The 18,939-nt window shown below is 46.9% G+C and overlaps 1 protein-coding gene across 1 annotated transcript; it reads right to left on the bottom strand.

Moving 5' to 3' along the window:
• Nucleotides 1-195: 195 nt before the first annotated feature.
• Nucleotides 196-1,392, bottom strand: LOC133886303 (uncharacterized). Its single transcript, XM_062326052.1, has one exon. It carries the CDS (start codon nucleotides 1,390-1,392, stop codon nucleotides 196-198), a length of 1,197 nt encoding a protein of 398 aa, XP_062182036.1.
• Between the last annotated feature and the right edge of the window lie 17,547 nt (nucleotides 1,393-18,939).

Here is an 18,939-nt window from a genome sequence, read left to right as displayed (position 1 = left end):
CTGGTGAGCCGAGGCAGCAGGCACCGTGGTGGGCTGCGGAGGTGGCCCAAGCTGCTGCTGGGCCTGCCCGAACGACGTCGGCAGGAATGGCCCAGGGGCGAGCTGGGCGAAGTGGGCCGGCGAAGGTGCGTAGTGGGCCGGGGCAGCCAGCAGGGCCTGCTGGTACGCGGCCTGGGGCGCGGGCGCACGCGGCGCCTAGCCACCGCGCTGCTGCGGACCGGGCCACATGGTGATTTGCCCGGTCCATGGGTTGTAGATCGAGGGCCATGGCGCCGTGGCCTTGCCGCTGCCGTCGCCGTTGCCACGACGGCGCCGGCAACCTCTGCCGGCAGAGCCGCCGCCGGTGCTGCCGGAGGGCGATGTGGAGATGGTGGATCCGCCGTGGGGCGCCGCCGGGCCACCAGTGGAGCGGGTGTCGGGGGGAGCAGAGCCGCCAGAAGGCCGCATTGGAGCAGCGACGAGGGCGGTCGCCGGAGGTGGTGTTGGCACGCTGGAGTCGATCTCCTCGAGGATGAGGTCGTTGCGGACCTCATCGAAGGAAGGGAACGGCTTGGAGCGCTTGAAGTGGACCTTCATGTGGGCGAATTTCTCGTTTAGGCCGCGCAGCACATTGAGGACGAGGGTGCGATCGCGGATGACTTCGCCGAGGTCGTCGAGAGCGTCGGCCATCCCCTTCATCTTGCGGCAGTAGTCGTCGATCGAGAGGTCGCCCTGCACGAAGACACGAAATTCGGCGTCGAGGCGAAGGGCGCGAGCTTCGCGGTTGCCAAGGAATTGCGCCTCGACGGTGATCCAGGAGAGGCGTGCTGTGCCATTGTGGGTGCGGGCGGACTCCATCAGCTCGGGGGAAAGCGTGCCCAGCACCCACGACAGGACGACGGCGTCCATGCGCCGCCAGGACGGCACGGCGGGGAAGGCGGCGTCGGAGAGGACGTGGTCGGCGAGGGCGTACCGCTCAAGGGTGAGGAGGACGAGGTCGCGCCAGCGGTTGTAGTGGACGGAGAGGGGGTCCAGAACCACGGGCACGAGGGCACGGATGTTCTGGACGCCCGCCGCCTGCGCGTGGAGATTGGCGATGGTGGCGGCCTCGTAGTCGTGGACGTCGAGGTCGTCGACGGCGCTGGCGTCGTTGTGGGCGCCGCCGTCGCCAGGTGGGAAGGCAGCGCCGCGAGCAGCGGCCGCGACGCGCTCGAGATCGGCAGCGGCCTGGCGTTCCGTCGCGAGAACGTCCTGGGCGGTGAGGACGCGATCCTGAGCGGCGGCGGCGGCCTTGGCAGCCTCATCGGTGGCGCCAACCAGGTCCTGGCGGGTCTTCTCCTGCGCGGCCGCGTCCTTGGCGCGCTGCTGGGCATCAGCGGAGGCGGGAGCGGGCGGAGGGTCACCAGGTGGCATGGCGGCGGCGCGGCACCAGGGAGGCGGCGCAGGCAGGTGAGGTTTAGCGGAAGCGTGTTGTCACGGGATCGTGACGGTCTCTTGATACCATGATAGCGCGAATATTTCTTATATTCAACTGAATAACAGGAGTACAATATATATAGACCTCTACCAAGGATCTTCCTCTACCTGATTTATACGAGATCCGGGAGATCAGGCGCATAAGGAAAGGCTAGGCGGGAAAGACTCAACCGCCAGCCATCTAAATAGAGAAGGGGATCACCTAAACAGGGAAAGAGATAAACTCTAACACTTAATAACATCTCAGAATGTCTAATAAAACTCCACTAAAAAACCATCGAGGCCATATTATGTTCCATTTAGAATAGGGTGTCCCTTACCTTTTTTTTTTTTTTTGAAAGGGGTTGTAAGTATATCATTTTTGACATCGGTTAACTGGTTGGAAAAGTGTTATCCCGTGTGCGTTGAGCTGAAATTCTACTCCAACTATCTTGTAAAGCTCCTCTAATATCGAAAATGCCATACGATAACTATTTGCCCCTTAGAGGATTACTTCCTATTTCCAATCAAATCGGATAAGACCTCGTAATTCACCTGAATTACCTCAGCTGTTACATGGCCACCCAACAATAGACATGGAGGCTAGATGAAAACGGAGGGGCGACGCGACGGCGGTCTGCGACGGCTTACTCTAGCGCCGCGGCCGCGGTCGTCTTCTCCGACGAGTGGGTCTCGCTGCTCTGTCCTCCCTTGTCTATCGCCTGAGGGGGAGGTTGGCGAGCCTCCTCCACCTGCTCTCTCCTCTCGTCATGGGCTTGTGTCGCAGCTCGTCGACTTCCGTTTCAACGGCATGCCCGTCTGCGACAACAAGTCCGTCGGATCTTCCGGCGGAGATATTAACCCAAGTGGGCTGCAAGGTGGACCGAGACAAGCGAAGGGGCAGCGCGACGCTGGGTTTTGCCCGCGCCGTCTCTGTCCTTCCACGACGTGCGGTCCGCACTCCGCGTTTGCGACGGATGGAGACGTCGACGGTGATACTTCTCTTGATCTCTCTCCTCATCATGAGCATGATTCAAGTTCCGAATGCATTCGCTCGGCCCTGCTTGCCGGTTTCAGCGCCGACGAGGCTACGGGAATCGCCGATGAGAAGTTGGCGGATAAATCTCGTCCAGAGTCACTCCCGGAGCCAGTGCGTGACCAGAACCTCATCGACGAGTTCTGGATGGTGCTTGGCTACCCTACTCCGGCATCTCGATGGTGGGAACGGCGTGGTGGTTCGGATTTGGTCCCGGCCCCGGCCATCGAGGTTAATAGTTCGGTTAAGAAGGCCGTAAAGCCTCCACGGACATACGGCGGGGAAGCCAGCCAGCAAAAAACTGGCAATGGCGAAACCGTTTCGCTCCCAAGGAGGAAGAAATGAGACGATCGTGAGGTTCGGCCAGGGCGCGGGTGGGTGGTCCAGTCCTGGAAAGGACCATTACCTCGCCGCCGTCCGCCGCCAGTGGTCATGCTGGCGGATTTCTTGCCGCCGGCGTTAACGGCTTCGCCGGACACTCCGGCACCGGCCACTAACGGTGCGGATCCATACCGTAATCATAGGGCTATTCAAAATTCGAATACCTGCAGTGATTACAGTCCGATTCATATGTTACGTTCTGGCCGCTCATTTGGACGCTCACGCTTTGATCTGATTTGCCATATACGGCCCGTCAAACACATGGGATTCCAGCCCACGCAGCCTCCACAACACCCTACCCCATCCTGTCTCAATCGCCCCTCGTACGCCGCCATGGCTGCGAGACCCCCTCAGCGAGGACAGCACCATGCGGCCATGCAGCGGGGGGCAAATGTGTCACGCGATCGGCATGATTCTCAATATTCAAACAATGCTCGCGGTGGGGGTCACGCCTACGGCGCCGGAGGGAATCAGCGGAGGGGCTTCCAGGGATACGCCAGGCCGCATTCAGGTGCCCTTGGACGTGGTCGCGTGCCGCCGCCACAGGCCGCTCCTGCACAGCACCGCAATTTTCCTCCGGTTCAGCCTCGCGCGGCTTCGTCTGCCTCGACGGGTTCTGAACATCAATCTCAGGTGCCGGAGGGGGAGACTGGAGCTCCAAAGGCGAAGAAGCCTCGCCCCCCGCACTGCTATAGATGCAAATGCAATGGCCACTTGGCGGATTCGTGCAAGGCTGACCTGAATTGCATTATTTGCAACAAGAAAGATGCACATTTGTCTGCAAAGTGTCCGATTCTTAAGATGCCAAAGCAGAACGCCAACCTTTTCGGCTTTGGAACTGCAAAACTTGGCTTTCTTCAAGTTCCGGAGTTCGACTTCAAGTTGGAAGCGCCTATCCCTGCTCCCACTGCTCTGGTCACCATCTCAGGGGGCCAAATCTCAGCGGATGTGGTGCAAACAGAGCTTGCTCGGCGAATTCAGCCTGACTGGAATTGGGAGGCTCTGCCTCACGGGGATAACTCCTTCCTTGTCATGTTCCCGTCAGAGGAGGAATTGAGGAGGATGGACGATGTTGAATTCCGCCTCAAGACTCATGCAGTCTCTCTCACGATTGCTGAGTGGAAGACGACGGAGGATATCTCGCCCGCGTATGAGCTTGATTATGTGTGGGTGCATGTCTCTGGGGTACCTCATGCTTACCGCCATTATCTAGGGTTCTGGGCCCTTGGCACTGTCTTAGGTGCCACACAGGAGGTGGATATCCTGACCTTCCGTCGCAAAGGTGTCATCCGTATCAAGGTTGGGGTGCTCGATCGAGAACTCCTCCCTCTTGAGACTGATGTTGTCTTTGGTGGTGTGGGGTATGAACTCACCTTCAAGATCGAGGCGGAAGACTTCCTGCCGGCCGTGCTTGATGTTGCAGATCCTATGGAACGTGATGGAAATGGTGGTGCGGCAGAAGATCCTTTGAGTGGTCGCGACACCGATGCCCAGGCGATGAAGCGCCAGAAGAATACGACGTCGCAAAGCCCGCAGGCTGGTCAGACTGCTGGACCTACGCCGATGCAGCTGCAAATCGCTGTCACTCCGTTCGGTACCAATCGCCCAATACCGGCAGCCAAACCTATCGTCTTGGATGCGGCCGTCGGGACATTGCCTAGCTATGCTGTCACGCCTCCACGTGGAATTTTGCAGGCGCATTCACCACTGAGAAAGCAGCAGGATGATGGCTTTGCGGATGCTCTAATGCCTGAGTACTCAGGAGTGCTAGCGGCAACACATTTTTCTGCTGATGCATGCCCATCCTCTCCAAGGACGCCCTGTGCTCAGCTCTCTGTTGCTATTGCTGATGATCAGCTCTACACGCCTAGGACCTCAGGAGACACGGTAGATGCTCAGCTCTCTGGTACTGATCAGTCATCTATGCCTCATGTGCTGCTGGTGGACAAATCGGATACAGGGATCCCAGGACTTTTGGCGCCAGAAGCCAAGGAAGATGGTGCGGAGTCTAATAAATTTTGTTCTCCTGTGTTGAATGAGCCGGCCACTCAAAGGAGGTCGGATACTCTTCGCCGCAGCAGCCGTTATAATGACTCTCCGAATGGTCTGGTAGCGGCGGACGAAGATACTTTGACCAAGGCAATGAAACGGGCGGCCGTCCGTAATCTGGATGCTCCGGTAATGGATATGTCGGTGGCTAACTTCAGCCAGTTACCACGCTCGACTACTCCCTCACGTGACGCGCATTTAGGTACGCCACAGCCTAAAGTCGCTATTTCATTTACTTCTTTATCCGATGATATTTTTACTTCTAATCTGGGTAAATTAGGTGTGTCATTGGGTAATTGTAGTAATGAGATAAATTTATCTATCCGAACCTTGAAACATATTGAGGTGGACAGATTGAAGGTGACACCTTCTTCTAAAAAAACAAAGATTAAGACAAATAATGATTTATCAATTGAGATGAATCCTTTTGATGGAAGTGATGTTGAGGACACCGAACCTGAGGGTGCCCTACTCGCTCATTTAGTCAAAGAGGTGTCTGAGGTCGATTGGGATGATGCGGAGTTAGGCACAAAAATTTGTGACCTTATGGCTACCGCTAGAAAATCTAAATCGTCCTCTAGAAAAAAAGGTCATAAGCACCCGAAAGGTAGCAGGCAATCCAAAAAATTTGATTCCCGATGAAAGGCATTTTCTGGAATAGCAGAGGTCTCTCCGACTTGGCTAAATATCGATATGTTGCCGATGGCATTAGGGAACATAACTTGGATTTCGTAGCTATTTTAGAATCAGGGAAGAGTGACATGTCAAGAACAAATCTGGCTCGCCTATCGGGTGGCGCAGATTTTGTTTGGCATTTTCTACCTCCTCGTGGTAGGTCCGGAGGAATACTCCTTGGGATTAACGCAACCGTTCTAGATTTGTCTTTGATTGCGGATGGGGAATTTTTCGTCAAATTTCACCTAAGCAACAAGATAGACAAATTCAAATGGATCCTGATGGCGGTCTACGGTCCGGCGCAGGACGATTTCAAGTCTAGCTTCCTAGCAGAGTTAGTGCGTACCTGTCAACAGAACTCCCTTCCAACGCTGATTGGCGGGGATTTCAATATCCTGAGGAGGAGTGTCGAGAAGAATAATAATAGATACAGTAACCGGTGGCCTTTTCTGTTCAATGCTGTCATTGATAGCTTTGATCTTAGAGAAATCGACCTAACGGGTCGGCAATTTACTTGGGCAAATTCCCTTCCAAATCCAACTTATGAAAAGTTAGATAGAGTTCTTATGACTACGGAATGGGAGTCCAAATACCCGTTGGTTTCTGTGCATGCTTTGGATAGAGGTGTTTCAGACCACACACCCTTGTTGCTGGACACCGGAACGGCGGCATTCCCAGGGAACCGAAAGCAGTTCAAATTAGAACTTGGCTGGCTCACTAGGGATGATTTTCACAATCGCGTGGTGGAAATTTGGAATAAGCCGGTAAAAGGCCGCAATCCTATCCAAAGGTGGAATAACAAGATGAGTGCCCTACGTAGACATCTGCGTGGCTGGGCTGCTAATACTAGCGGTACTTATAAACAAGAAAAATCCAGCTTGCAGTCCATTATAAACGATTTGGACATTGCCGCTGAGGTACGAGGCTTGACCGACGTTGAGAGAGATCGATTAGATCAATCCAGAGAGCGGCTAGCCAGACTTCTTCGCGAAGAAGAACTCAAGTGGTACCAACATGCGAAGGTGACGGATGTCTTGCTTGGTGATAACAATACCAGATATTTCCAGATGGTTGCCAACGGTAAACATAGGAAGAAACGAATCTTCTGCCTGGAACAAGATGGCTACAAAATTGAAGGCGAAGTAGCTCTGAAGGCCTTCATTACAAATTTCTACAAGAGATTGTTTGGGCCACCTGATGACAACTCCTTCTCTCTTGATGAGTCCAGGAATGAGGATGTCCCCCAGGTCTCAGAGGAGGAAAATGTTTTCCTTACGGCCCATTTTTCGGAGAAGGAAGTACGGGATGCTGTGTTTGATATGGAACACAATAAAGCGCCTGGCCCGGATGGGTTTCCAGCAGAATTCTACCAGAGATTCTGGGATGTCATAAAGTTTGACTTGATGAACTTATTCCATGATTTACATGCGGGTGAACTACCGTTGTTTAGCCTTAATTTTGGGGTGATAACACTACTGCCGAAAATCAAAGAGGCAAACCGTATCCAGCAATACAGACCTATTTGTTTGCTGAACGTCAGTTTCAAGATTTTCACGAAAGTGGCCACCAATCGGATTAATTCCGTGGTGGATCAGGTGGTTGGTCCTACTCAAACTGCCTTCATGCGAGGACGAAATATCCTTGAGGGAGTTGTAATATTGCATGAAACAATTCATGAGTTACATAGAAAAAAATTGAACGGGGTAATCTTCAAGGTTGATTTTGAAAAGGCTTACGACAAAGTCAAATGGCCCTTTCTGTTACAGACTCTTCGTATGAAAGGCTTCTCACCCAAGTGGATCTCTTGGATTGAGACTTTCATTTCGGGAGGTAGTGTAGCAATTAAGGTGAATGATGATGTTGGACCTTTTTTCCAAACGAAAAAAGGTCTTCGACAAGGCGATCCTCTTTCCCCGATTTTATTCAATATTGTTGCTGATATGCTAGCCGTTCTTATTAAAAGAGCCAAAGCAGATGGGCAAATTTGTGGAGTAGTGCCTCATCTTATTGATGACAGTCTCTCTATTCTATAATATGCAGATGACACGATTCTCTTTATGGATCATGACCTAGAGAAAGCTCGCAACATGAAGCTATTGCTGTGTGCTTTTGAGCAACTATCAGGACTTAAGATCAATTTTCAAAAGAGTGAATTGTTTTGCTTTGGCGATGCTCAAGGTATGAGCGAACAGTATACTGAACTCTTCGGGTGTGCCATTGGCAGCTTCCCCATGCGGTATTTAGGGGTTCCTATTCATTATAGGAAACTAAGGAATGCGGATTGGAATGGGGTTGTGGAAAGGATCGAGAAGCGACTCAGTAGTTGGAAAGGAAAACACCTTTCAACAGGTGGACGACTGATACTGATTAATTCAGTTCTTAGCAGTTTGCCTATGTACATGATGTCCTTTTTTGCGGTACCAAAAGGGGTACTTAAAAAGCTTGATTATCTCCGCTCAAGGTTCTATTGGCAAAGCGACGATCAAAAGAAAAAATACCGCCTTGCTAAATGGAACATTTTGTGTCGCCCGAGAGACCAAGGGGGTCTCGGAATCCATGATCTAAATACAAAGAATATTGCCTTACTCAGTAAATGGCTTTATAAGTTACTCACATCTGATGGCATGTGGCAACAACTGATACGAAATAAGTATCTAGGATCAAAGCCTCTATCGCAAGTCCAGTGGAAAGCTGGGGACTCACACTTTTGGGCTAGCCTTATGAAAGTGAAGCGAGATTTTCTCCGCTTTGGAAGCTTCGCAATCAATGATGGTGCCCAGATTAGGTTTTGGGAGGACCAGTGGTTGGGAAATTCAACTATGCGGGAACAATATCCATGCCTTTACAACATAGTAAGGAACAAACAGGATACTGTAGCGGAAGTCCTCCGAACCTTCCCTCCGAATGTTTCTTTTCGAAGGGACCTTATAGGGCCAAAATTAGCAGCGTGGAATGCATTACTTCCGCGAATTGCTAATATTGTGCTCAGTCAAGTGCAAGATGAATTCCGCTGGACCTTAACCCAAAATGGGCTGTTCTCGGTGAAATCCCATTATCTTGCCTTAGTACATTGTGAGTTTCCCAATGTTAACAAACACCTTTGGAAATTGAAGGTCCCACTCAAAGTCAAGATCTTCCTTTGGTATTTACGCCAAGGCGTAGTGCTGACAAAGGATAATCTGGCTAAGCGTAATTGGCAAGGCAGTACGAAGTGTTGCTTCTGTCACAAAGAGGAGACAATCAAACATCTGTTTTTTGAATGTCGGCTTGCCCGTGCTGTGTGGTCTATCATACAAGTGGCTTCAGGACTTTTCCGACCTTGTAGTGTATCTCATATGTTCGGTACTTGGCTATGGGGTATTAGAAAGGACTTGAAATCACAAGTCCTCTTGGGGGCGGCCGCTATTTGCTGGTCGTTATGGTTATGCAGGAATGATATGGTGTTTGATAAGAGAAATATTAACTCTCCTTTGCAGGTTATCTACAAATGTACTCACTGGCTCCGTACCTGGGTCATCTTACAGAAACCAGCTTCTCGGGATTTGGTTGCACAGGCGTGTCAACAGTTGGAGCAAGTGGTCAGGGAGTTTTTTACCCAGGAGTTTGGGTGGCGGTCTAATCGGAGAATTGGCGCACTTTAGCAACTCCTGTTCCCTTTTATGATAATTTTTCATGATGTTTTCTTTTTCTCTTCTTTTGGCTGTGTGCATCTTAGTTATGCAGAGGCCGGGAGTGTTCTCAGTTCGATTGTATCATCTTGATGTATTTGACTGAGTGCAATAAAAGCTTCCATTATCGAATAAATGTGTCTGCTATTAGAGATTTGGAAGAAACCCAATTTATTGTCTCCGAACCCGAACAGCGTCGCACTCAACTTTATTAGTCATAGTAGTGGACATTTAGTAGGCAAATGACCCTTCTCATCACAGGTCTCATAGAACCGCGTCACGCTGCTCCGAAGCGTGCCCCTTGCACCTGAAGCAGTACTGTTTCGTGGCTTCCGTTGGATCTTCTGTAGTATCATTTTCCAGCAGCGAGCAAGGTGTCCCTGTACCCGGAGTCGACCAAGGTACAGTGCTCGGAGTTGGTGGGGATGGAACATGGAGCCTGCCACGACCACGGCAAAGGCCAGCCAGATGGGACCAATGTTGAGCACCGCCACCTGTTGGCCGCTGCGTGAAAGTCGATGCACTGAACGTAAAGGTGCTACTGTGAGAAGCACCGGGTCCGGCCTGGCCGTCAAAACCACCGAGGGCGCCGACCTCCATGGCCGACGACACTGATCGGAAGGTCGGCGCAGATGATCCCTGAGCAGGTGCCCGGCCGGGTCGCGTCGGCATGTGTCGGTTGCTGGGTTTGCCAGGTGCCCCCCGACAGCTCCGCCCGTCTGACCGGCAGCGGATCCATCGCCGCGTCCGGCCATGAGAGCGTGTGTAGGAGAGTTTCTTTGAATCATGTCTGGTTGGAGGCAAGTACTGGTGTTGTGGAAAAGAAAGCAACGTGGTGCCATGCAAGGAAGGAACTATCGACCGCTTCGTAGTTTGCCTCTCCCAGATGCCCCCAAATATATCTTGTCTGTTTCTTCCCTTTTTACGGAGCTTGTGACTCCAGAATCAAAGACAAGCTTCTCAGGAGCTGTTAGATAGGACTCATGAATAACAACCAGGAACATGCTCATCCATGTATCAACCTCAGTGAAAAGTCTTGCCCATGACGCGTTGCTCTCGATCTCCAGCGGAATGTAACATCTTCTCGTCCGAACCACCGTACAGGAACAAGATCGATGATTAGAGGAGGTGAATAGACATCTCAACAAATTTCTTACGAAATCGATAGCCTTCTGCTATTTGAATCACCTAACGCATCTCAAAACTCAAACGAAAACAAAAATAGAGAGAAATTTTAATAAAAAAAATTGAGGCAACACGACTCCACGAATAGTATATAAACCACAGGTTCTATTTAAGATCAATCCATGTGTCTTAGCATTCGAAAGATCATAACTTGCAAAGAAACAAGAAAAGATGAACAACGAGTAATGAAACTCTCCAAGTTAATTGTCTAGAAATAAGAGAATTCAAGATCCCATCACATAAGCGTATGTATGCGAATTTTATACCTCTAGTAATAAGAAGAATGACCTTACAAGGTGCTCAAATTTCAGGCAAAAAACCAAAACAAAAATCAACAACTAGCAGTAGCTACATATTCAGTTTTAGCAGTAGACTATGCAATGCTAGACTGCTTGCAAGAAAACCAACACACAATAGAAGTATCCAAGAAATGACAAGTACTAGAGGTACTCTTCCTGTCAATTCTACAACCAGCAAAATCCATATCAAAAAGCCACAAAGAGAAAACAAAGAAGATGCAGAAAACCAAAGACCATACTCGAGAGTGTGCTTGAGATACCTCAGAATGTGTTTCACCGCTTGGTGGTGAGACGTCCTAGGTGAAGCCTGAAAGCGAGCATACAAGCAGACAGTGAAATAGATATCAGGTCTTATCATCGTCAGGTACAAGAGGGAGCCAATCATACTCCTGTACTCCCGCTGGTCCATCTCCTCGCTATCTTCATCCAGATCAAGCACGGTCGAGGTAGCCATCGGTGTCGCTAATAGCTTTGCATCGCTCATGTCGAACGTCTTCAGTAAATCCTTGGTGTACTTTATTTGGTGGACGAATATACATTGCTTGATTTGTAGCCCAAAGAAGAAGTTAAGCTCGTCCATCATCGACATCTCAAACTTCCTGCTCATGTTTTCTGCAAACTTGGCCACAAGTGCATAAGAGGAGCCACTAAAAATGATATCAATCACGTAAATCTAAACAAGTAAGAAATCATTATCATGCTTGAGAGTGAACAAAATTTTATCAGCTGACCCCATCACATACCCATGCCCTAGCAAAAAAGACCTAAGCCTATCATACCATACCCTAGATGCATGCTTAAGCCCATACAAAATTTTCTGAAGCTTGTATACTCTATAAGGGTATTTAAGATGCTCAAAACCTAGGGGTTACTTGGCATATACCTCTTCCTCTATGGAACTATTTAGGAAAGCACTCTTGACATTCATTTGATACAACTTGAAATCTTGAAGCGTCGCAAATGTAAGGAGAATCCTAATAGCTTCTAGCCTAGCTACTGGTGCAAAGGTCTCTCTAAAATCTATCCCCTCTATCTGAGTGAAACTCTGAGCTACTAGTCTAGCCTTGTACCTTACTACAGACCCATCCTCTCCCTATCTATTTTTAAAACCCATTTGGTGCATATGGTGTGAACATTTGGAGTGGCTCTACTAGGACCCAAATTTGGTTTTTCTCAAAGTTTTTAAACTCTTCATGCATAGCATTAACCCAACTCAAATCAGATAAAACATGTCCAACATCATGCGGCTCAAAAGAAGCAACAAATGCAAGATCAGTGAAATGAGTATGAGAAACAGATTTGGATCTCGTTACCCTCTCACCAAGGTCGTCGATCATCAGCTGTGGGGGTATGTCGTCGCTGAATGTGTTGAGGGGCTTCGCGCTGCGAGATGACCTCCCCCTTAAACATTGCTGGTGCAGGCTCGAAAGCAGCTGAAGTGGAAGTCGAGGCTGTATGACCCTTTGCTAGTGTCGAGGAGACAGGAACCAGCTCAGGAGCGAATGTAGTAGTAGGAAGTAGTGGATCATCCTCGTCATCCCCAAAAGCTAGAAGGTCGTTATCTACAAAAATACTTTCGCTCATCTTCTGATCACCTGCACACTCAAAGATAGGGCTAGCACAATGGATTGATTCATCAAAGGTCATATCCCAGGACTCCATGATGGTGTTAGTGTCAAGATTAAAGACCGTGTAAGAATGATCATGAAGATAATACCCCAAGAAAATATCATCAGAAGAATGCAACTCGAACTTATTAAGATTGCCACGCTTAAGGATGAAGCACCGACACTCAAAAACTCTCAAATGTGAAACCTTCGGCTTCCTCTCAAAATGCAAGTCATAAGAAGTCAAATTCAAGATCGAGTGCAAGAAAATTCGATTGAAGATGTAGCACGCCGTGCTAATAGTCTCAGCCCAAAACTTTCTAGGAGTCATATACTCATCAAGCATCGTCCTACCCATCTCCACCAAAGTGTGATTCTTCCTCTCAACCACGCCATTCTGCTGAGGAACGCGTGGGGTAAAAAATTGATGCTCAATGCCATACTCAAGACAGAAAGCATCAAAGAGATAGTTCTTGAACTCGGTGCCATTATCACTGCAAATTACTTTCAATGCACCAAGGAGTTCTTTAAACAATCTCAAAGCCAAGCTCCGAAAGTGTGAAAACACTTCATCCTTACTCACAAGAAAGAAAATCCAAGAGTAACAAGAGAAATCATCAACAATGACAAGTACATACCACATCCCACCCACTGAACGAACCCCGGAAGGACCAACAGTATCCATATGGAGAAGTTCTTCTGATCGTTCAATCATCACCAGATTGACTGGTGGGTGAGAGACGACAACCATCTTGCTATGCCGATAAGGAGCACAAACGAGATTCTTCTTAAACTTGAGCTTGGGCAATCCTCGGATCAAGCCTAGGGCACTCAAACGAGTAAGTAAATCAAAGATCATATGCCCTAGTCTCTTATGCCACATCCAAAACTCAGAAGAAGGTTGAGAAATCAAACAACGAGAAGAACCAAAGGACTCAGAAAAATCAGCTTCAAAAATTCTCTCAACTCTAGAAATCTGGTAAATCAAAGCGCCTGAAGAATTAAGAACTCGAGAAGTATCGCGTTTGAAATGCACTTCCAAGTCATCATCCAGCAACTAAGATACAGAAAGCAAATTGTATCACAGATGCTCCACCAAAGCCACATCCTTGAGAGTAAAACTCTCATTCACTCTTACCATACCTTTGGCTTTCACCCTTCTTTCCGATAATCCCCGAAAGTGATGTACTTGTGCCGCTTGGAGAACCATGATATATCTCTGGTCATATGGCGCGAACAACCGGAGTCAATGAGTCACTTATTCTCTAGACCTCCGCCTGCCACCTACATGCAGGAAGAGTAGTAGGTGGATGACTCAGTACTGGGGTTTGTTATAAACTTTTTGGGAATCCAGTACTGGGTCATCCGTCCTAAAGCAGTAAAAGCATGTGCATGCAAATCAACACTAGTACGTTGGGGGTGAGAACCACGAAGAGAAAAATGTGGTCCACCAAAGCATTGTAACTCAAAGTCTCTTACACGTAGACTAAAATCATATGAGTCATGGTAAAATTCACGCTGGGCACCACCTCTAGGAAGAAACTGAAAAGCGCTAGAGACTCGTGGGTAGGAGCGAGGAGAAGGCTCATGTACACCAACAGAGGGGTGATACATATTCCGAGTACTCCACTCCCACTCACGCCGCTCATCTCTCCTACGACGAAAGTAATACCCAACCAAGTGACCCTCTCTCTAGCAGTAGGTGCAGTGGTAGCGCCTATTGGGAACTCGACTGCCAGTCACTCTAAGCTCTCTCACAGGAGCTCTCACCTGAGACTGTGAAGCTCTCTTGGGTTATATTGCGGGCTTCTTCTTGGTAGGCTGTGGTGTGGGTTTCTTCTTGTTGAGTTATGGTGTGGTATTGATTTTGGATTTCTCAACTTCTAGGGTAGTAGATGTGGTAAAAACAGTCTTACTCTTCCCATTATAAGCCACCCTCTCAAAATCCAACCCAAGAGGCAAACTCGACTTATTAGTACATATCTTGGTCTTGGCCAAGATCAAATTCATTTTGCCCTTGTCTTCGGAGCTTTTCTCCACTAGATAAAGGAGATACTCATTCTCAGCTAAAATCTTCTCAACTTGCCCTCTGACCCAGCTGAGTTCGTCCTGAAAGATGATATAGGTGGGACAATTTGGCTGCACATTCTTCGAACTCCCAACACTCTCCAATCTGGATTCTAACTCCTTGATGCACATTGCTTTCAGTTCAACATCGTTTGCAAGCAAAGGGCAATTCATGCAGGCGTCTAAGAGAGTGGATCTAGACTCCTCCTCAGAGAGCTTCTTCTCAGCAGTCTCAAGTCGACTGACAACTTGAGCATGCAAAGCCTGAAGCTCGGCAAGTTCTGTCATAACCACCAAACAACTCTCACACTCCTCATCATCATGTCTAAACCTAAGCAATGCAAGCTCAGAAAAAACAGACTCATACTTAGGCGTAAGCTCCTTTAACTCACGCATAGCTTTCTTAAGTAACCTATCCTGACTAACGAGAGCATCATTTAAGATATCAACTTGGATGGAAAGCTGATCGTAGGAAGATAATACCTCAGAGGATCAAGCTCGACGTCGTTGTTGTTGTCGTCTGCCATGAAGCAGAGGCCGGTGAGATCCTCGACCTTCTTCTTGCGATTCATCCTCCTCTGAGCTCTCCTCCTCGCTTGAAGAGGTGTTGATGTCGCTGAGAGCTGCCACGAACGCCCTAGAAGCTGCCTTCTTCTTGTGCTTGTTATAGTCATGGTCGTGGTCTTCCTTCTTCTTGAGCTTGGAACAGTCCACCTTGAAGTGGGTGGTGTCACCACATTCAAAGAAGGCATGGGAACTGCCCCTCCTCCAGTCTCGGTGGTTGTTGTAGAAGCGGGTGAATTTCTTCACGATCAGTGCAAGGTCCTCATCATCAAATACATCCACATGCTCCTCTGTGATAGAGACCAAGGAAGACAAATCAAATCCACTAGATAAAGTGTTAGCACAAGAAACACTAACTTTAGACTGGTTGCCACCGCTAGGTCCAGAAACCAACGCCATATTTTGAGACAGGGGGTTTCCGAGACCAATCCAAGCCGCCTTGGCTATCTCGGTGGACTTGATATTACTGAAGGGTTCATCACAAGTTAACATGTCATAACCTGATGACTCTTCAATACTCGAGATCTTCACTTCCCATATGCTACGATCCAGAGTATAGAGAAGCTTGATCACTCTCTCATGTTTAGAGTAAGGTAAAACACCAGTTTATCGAATTGCTAACAATTCCATCAAAGCGAGCAAACCTGGCATTCAAAGACTCCCAGGAGCCTTGCATAAACATTTGATATTCTTGGTTATATGTGCTTTAACATCTGGCCTTAATCTGATTAGTGCCTTCATAAAAGACACTCAGAGTAGTTTAGATCTCCCGGGTAGTACGGAGGTGCTGAACCCTATCAAACTCATTTTGACTCAGGCTTGTGAACAAAATATTCCTAACCTTGTTGTGGGCCTCATACTGTTCAATTTGAACCTGAGTCGTGCGAGCAGCAGTGATCTTGTAGTTGAATCCGAGACTAGTGAAGTGGTTCCGGACTTACCGGATCCAATTGGTTGGCACTTAAAGACTCTAGTTGTAGCCATAAATCCCCTCCAGTTCCAAAGGCTTTGCGCAATAGTTCTCCCTATCAACTACCTCTCAAATTACGCTTCCTTGGCTTAAGAGATAAGCCTCCATACGCACTTTTAGTACGAAAAATCACGACCATCAAACAGCGGAATCTTCTCACTTCTCTCCATGTCATCTATGGATCACAAAGTTGGTTAATATCAACAAGTGATCAAACCGGCTCTGATACCAATTGTAGGAACGAGATTGACAACTAGATGGGGGTGAATAGACGTCTCAATAAATTTCTTGCAAAATCGGTGGCCTTATCTTATTTGGATCACCCAATGCACATCAAAACTCAAGTGGAAGCAAAAATAGAGAAAACTTTTAATAAGAGAAAATCGATGCAAAATGACTCCACAGATGGTATATGAACCATAGGTTCCTTTTTAGATCAACTCATATGTTTTAGCACTCGAAAGATCACAACTTGCAACGAACAAGAAAAAATAAACACCGAGTAATGAAACTCTCCAAATTGATTATCTAGAGGCGAGAAAATTCAAGACACCATCACATAAGCATGTGTATGCGAATTTTATGCCTCTAGTAACAAGAAGAATGATCTCACAAGGTGCTAAAAATTCAATCAAAAAACCAAAACGAAAATCAAAACCAGAAACTGAAAAACTTGCAAACTTGCAAGGGAACCAATAGAGAGAAACTAGAGGGAGGGGAATTCAAACATATGCAAAAACATAAACTTCATTACTCAATGAAGTAAACCCTATTTTAGATGGATTACAAAGATTTATCTCCCAAAATCTCACATATTATATAAGCTAAGCACTCTTTCTTATCTCCTGTAATCCTAACTCTAAGCTCTCGAATGGGTGACACAACAGAGCTTAAGTGGCTGGTTCAAACTCTTTTATAGTCCTACCTCTCTATTTACAGGCCTAGAAAACTTAACCACTAAGTTTTCTAATTTTTTTCCCAAAATATTCCTCTCTTATAGTACACCCCTAACTACCACCGATGATATTTTGGTCTATTTTTTTCTCCATTTATCAGACAGTCGCGGCGCCTTCACGACTTAGCTACGTCTCAATGCAAGCTTCACGATGGTGTCACGTACTCCTCCAGTCCTCCTACAATTTTGATGCCAAACCACAAAACCGTCCGCGCGCTTCTCAAAGCATGACTCGCCGCCTTACTTACACCTTAAGTAAGCGTTTCAATGTTAACACGTGTACTCTGTAATACGATCCTGACCGCCGACAAGTCTCTCCCGCTCCTGATCCCTCGGGTCGCTTGTCACTTGCACCAGTATCCCCTTCGCTTGACTTTATCAACACGCCGTCTTCATCCGTCTTCCATGTTTTGCTTGACCTTCACGTGTTCAGCTAGAATCACCCTTGACTTTACTCGGCCTCATTAATCGTCCAGCACCAAATACTCCACTTGGTCTCGATCATCCTCCCGTCGACCGTCAAGTTGCATCCATCATCTGCACACCATGAGATAAGTAAACATATATCCCTAGCTCTGATTCAAATTAGTCCATAATCAATATGCTCAAATAAAATCCTAAATCAATTCAAAACACATCATAACTCATACAAAACCGAAGATCTCCGAACCAAATAAATACCAATATTAATCACTCATTACAAATAGACTAAGATACATTTTAATTTGATTTCTCACATCTCACATCTAAGTAACCCAAACTCCCCACCATGCATCTGCTGCTAGTAAATGTTGACCCATAGAATCTCACTTGTATCATAGGTGGCGGCCATGAATTCAGCTCCAGTAACACACTGTCCTGAGAAACAGCTAGATGCAATACCACCAGGCCCGGCCCTAACATTTCGGTGACCCGGGACGAGATTAAAAATAAAGCCCCATTATTAAATATAAATCGTCCAGATCTAATTTTTTTCAATTTGCTTTTGGACCGATATACACAGTATATATATATATATATATATATATATATGGCCTTTGAATTTTGAAGACCTAAGACGGTCGCACCGCTCGACCCCCTCCGGACTGGCCCTGAATACCACGCACCATGCAGCCCTGAACCAGCTCATTGCCCTTTTGCTTTGCATCATCAGAGTCTTACTTGCACTGGTCACCTGCAGCAGGGACATTGAACTCGAACATGTCCCTTGGTGTAGACGACAGTAGCACTGTTCACCATTTTTTATCTAAGGTATCGAATATTAACTGTATTCGACATTTAAGGTATCAAATATGATAAAGTGTCATATTTGGTACTTCAGTGCTGAATATAATCTAGCTCTCCGTCTACTTCCATACATGTACAGTAGCTACACCGATTAAATTTTATTTTCACTCTCCTTCAAAATAGTGGTCTTCTATTACTCTAAAAATTTTAAAACTTTTTATACGTGTTCTATAATCCATGTGCAACCCATTTTTATTAAATTCAACTCAAAATCCTTTGTATATTTGAAACTAAAATTCTCAAAAAAAATACTTTTATAACTTGTAATAATTGTTAGTGTCTTAAATAAATTTCCAAAAACCTAAAAAATTTCACTAATATTCTTCTTATGTGATGGACTAATTTATAAAATTATTTTTAACCCTAGGTTATATGATAAAAAATAAGTTCCTTTATAATACTCCATTTATATGTATTTTTATTATTTCATGTGATATTTTTTTTAATTCAATTTAAATTCAAACAAAATTCAACTATCTCATTATTTTTATTCCGTTAACATGCTAACATTTTAACTATATTTCTGAAAAACGATAGACAAGCTGTTGCGTCTCTTAAACTAATTATTTTTATCTCCTAACTTGCACTATTCAAGAGACGCGCCAGCTGGCCCCATCGTTCTTCTCCTGAAGTGTCGAATATGATACTATTCATCTAAGTACCGAATACAGTTAATATTGGGTATCTCACCTGCCAAAAATAGTGAATAGTACGATATTTGTAAATACGATGGAGTATACTGTCTACTTTTAGATTTTTTCC

This window comes from Phragmites australis, chromosome 12 (genome assembly GCF_958298935.1).
Source record: "Phragmites australis chromosome 12, lpPhrAust1.1, whole genome shotgun sequence".
In the NCBI taxonomy this organism is placed as follows: Eukaryota; Viridiplantae; Streptophyta; class Magnoliopsida; order Poales; family Poaceae; genus Phragmites; species Phragmites australis.
This window is presented reverse-complemented; position numbering and strand designations above follow the sequence as displayed.

Excerpts from the sequence above, each read along its gene's own strand:
- LOC133886303 (XM_062326052.1), bottom strand. The coding sequence starts at position 1,392 with ATGCCACCTGGTGACCCTCCGCCCGCTCCCGCCTCCGCTGATGCCCAG.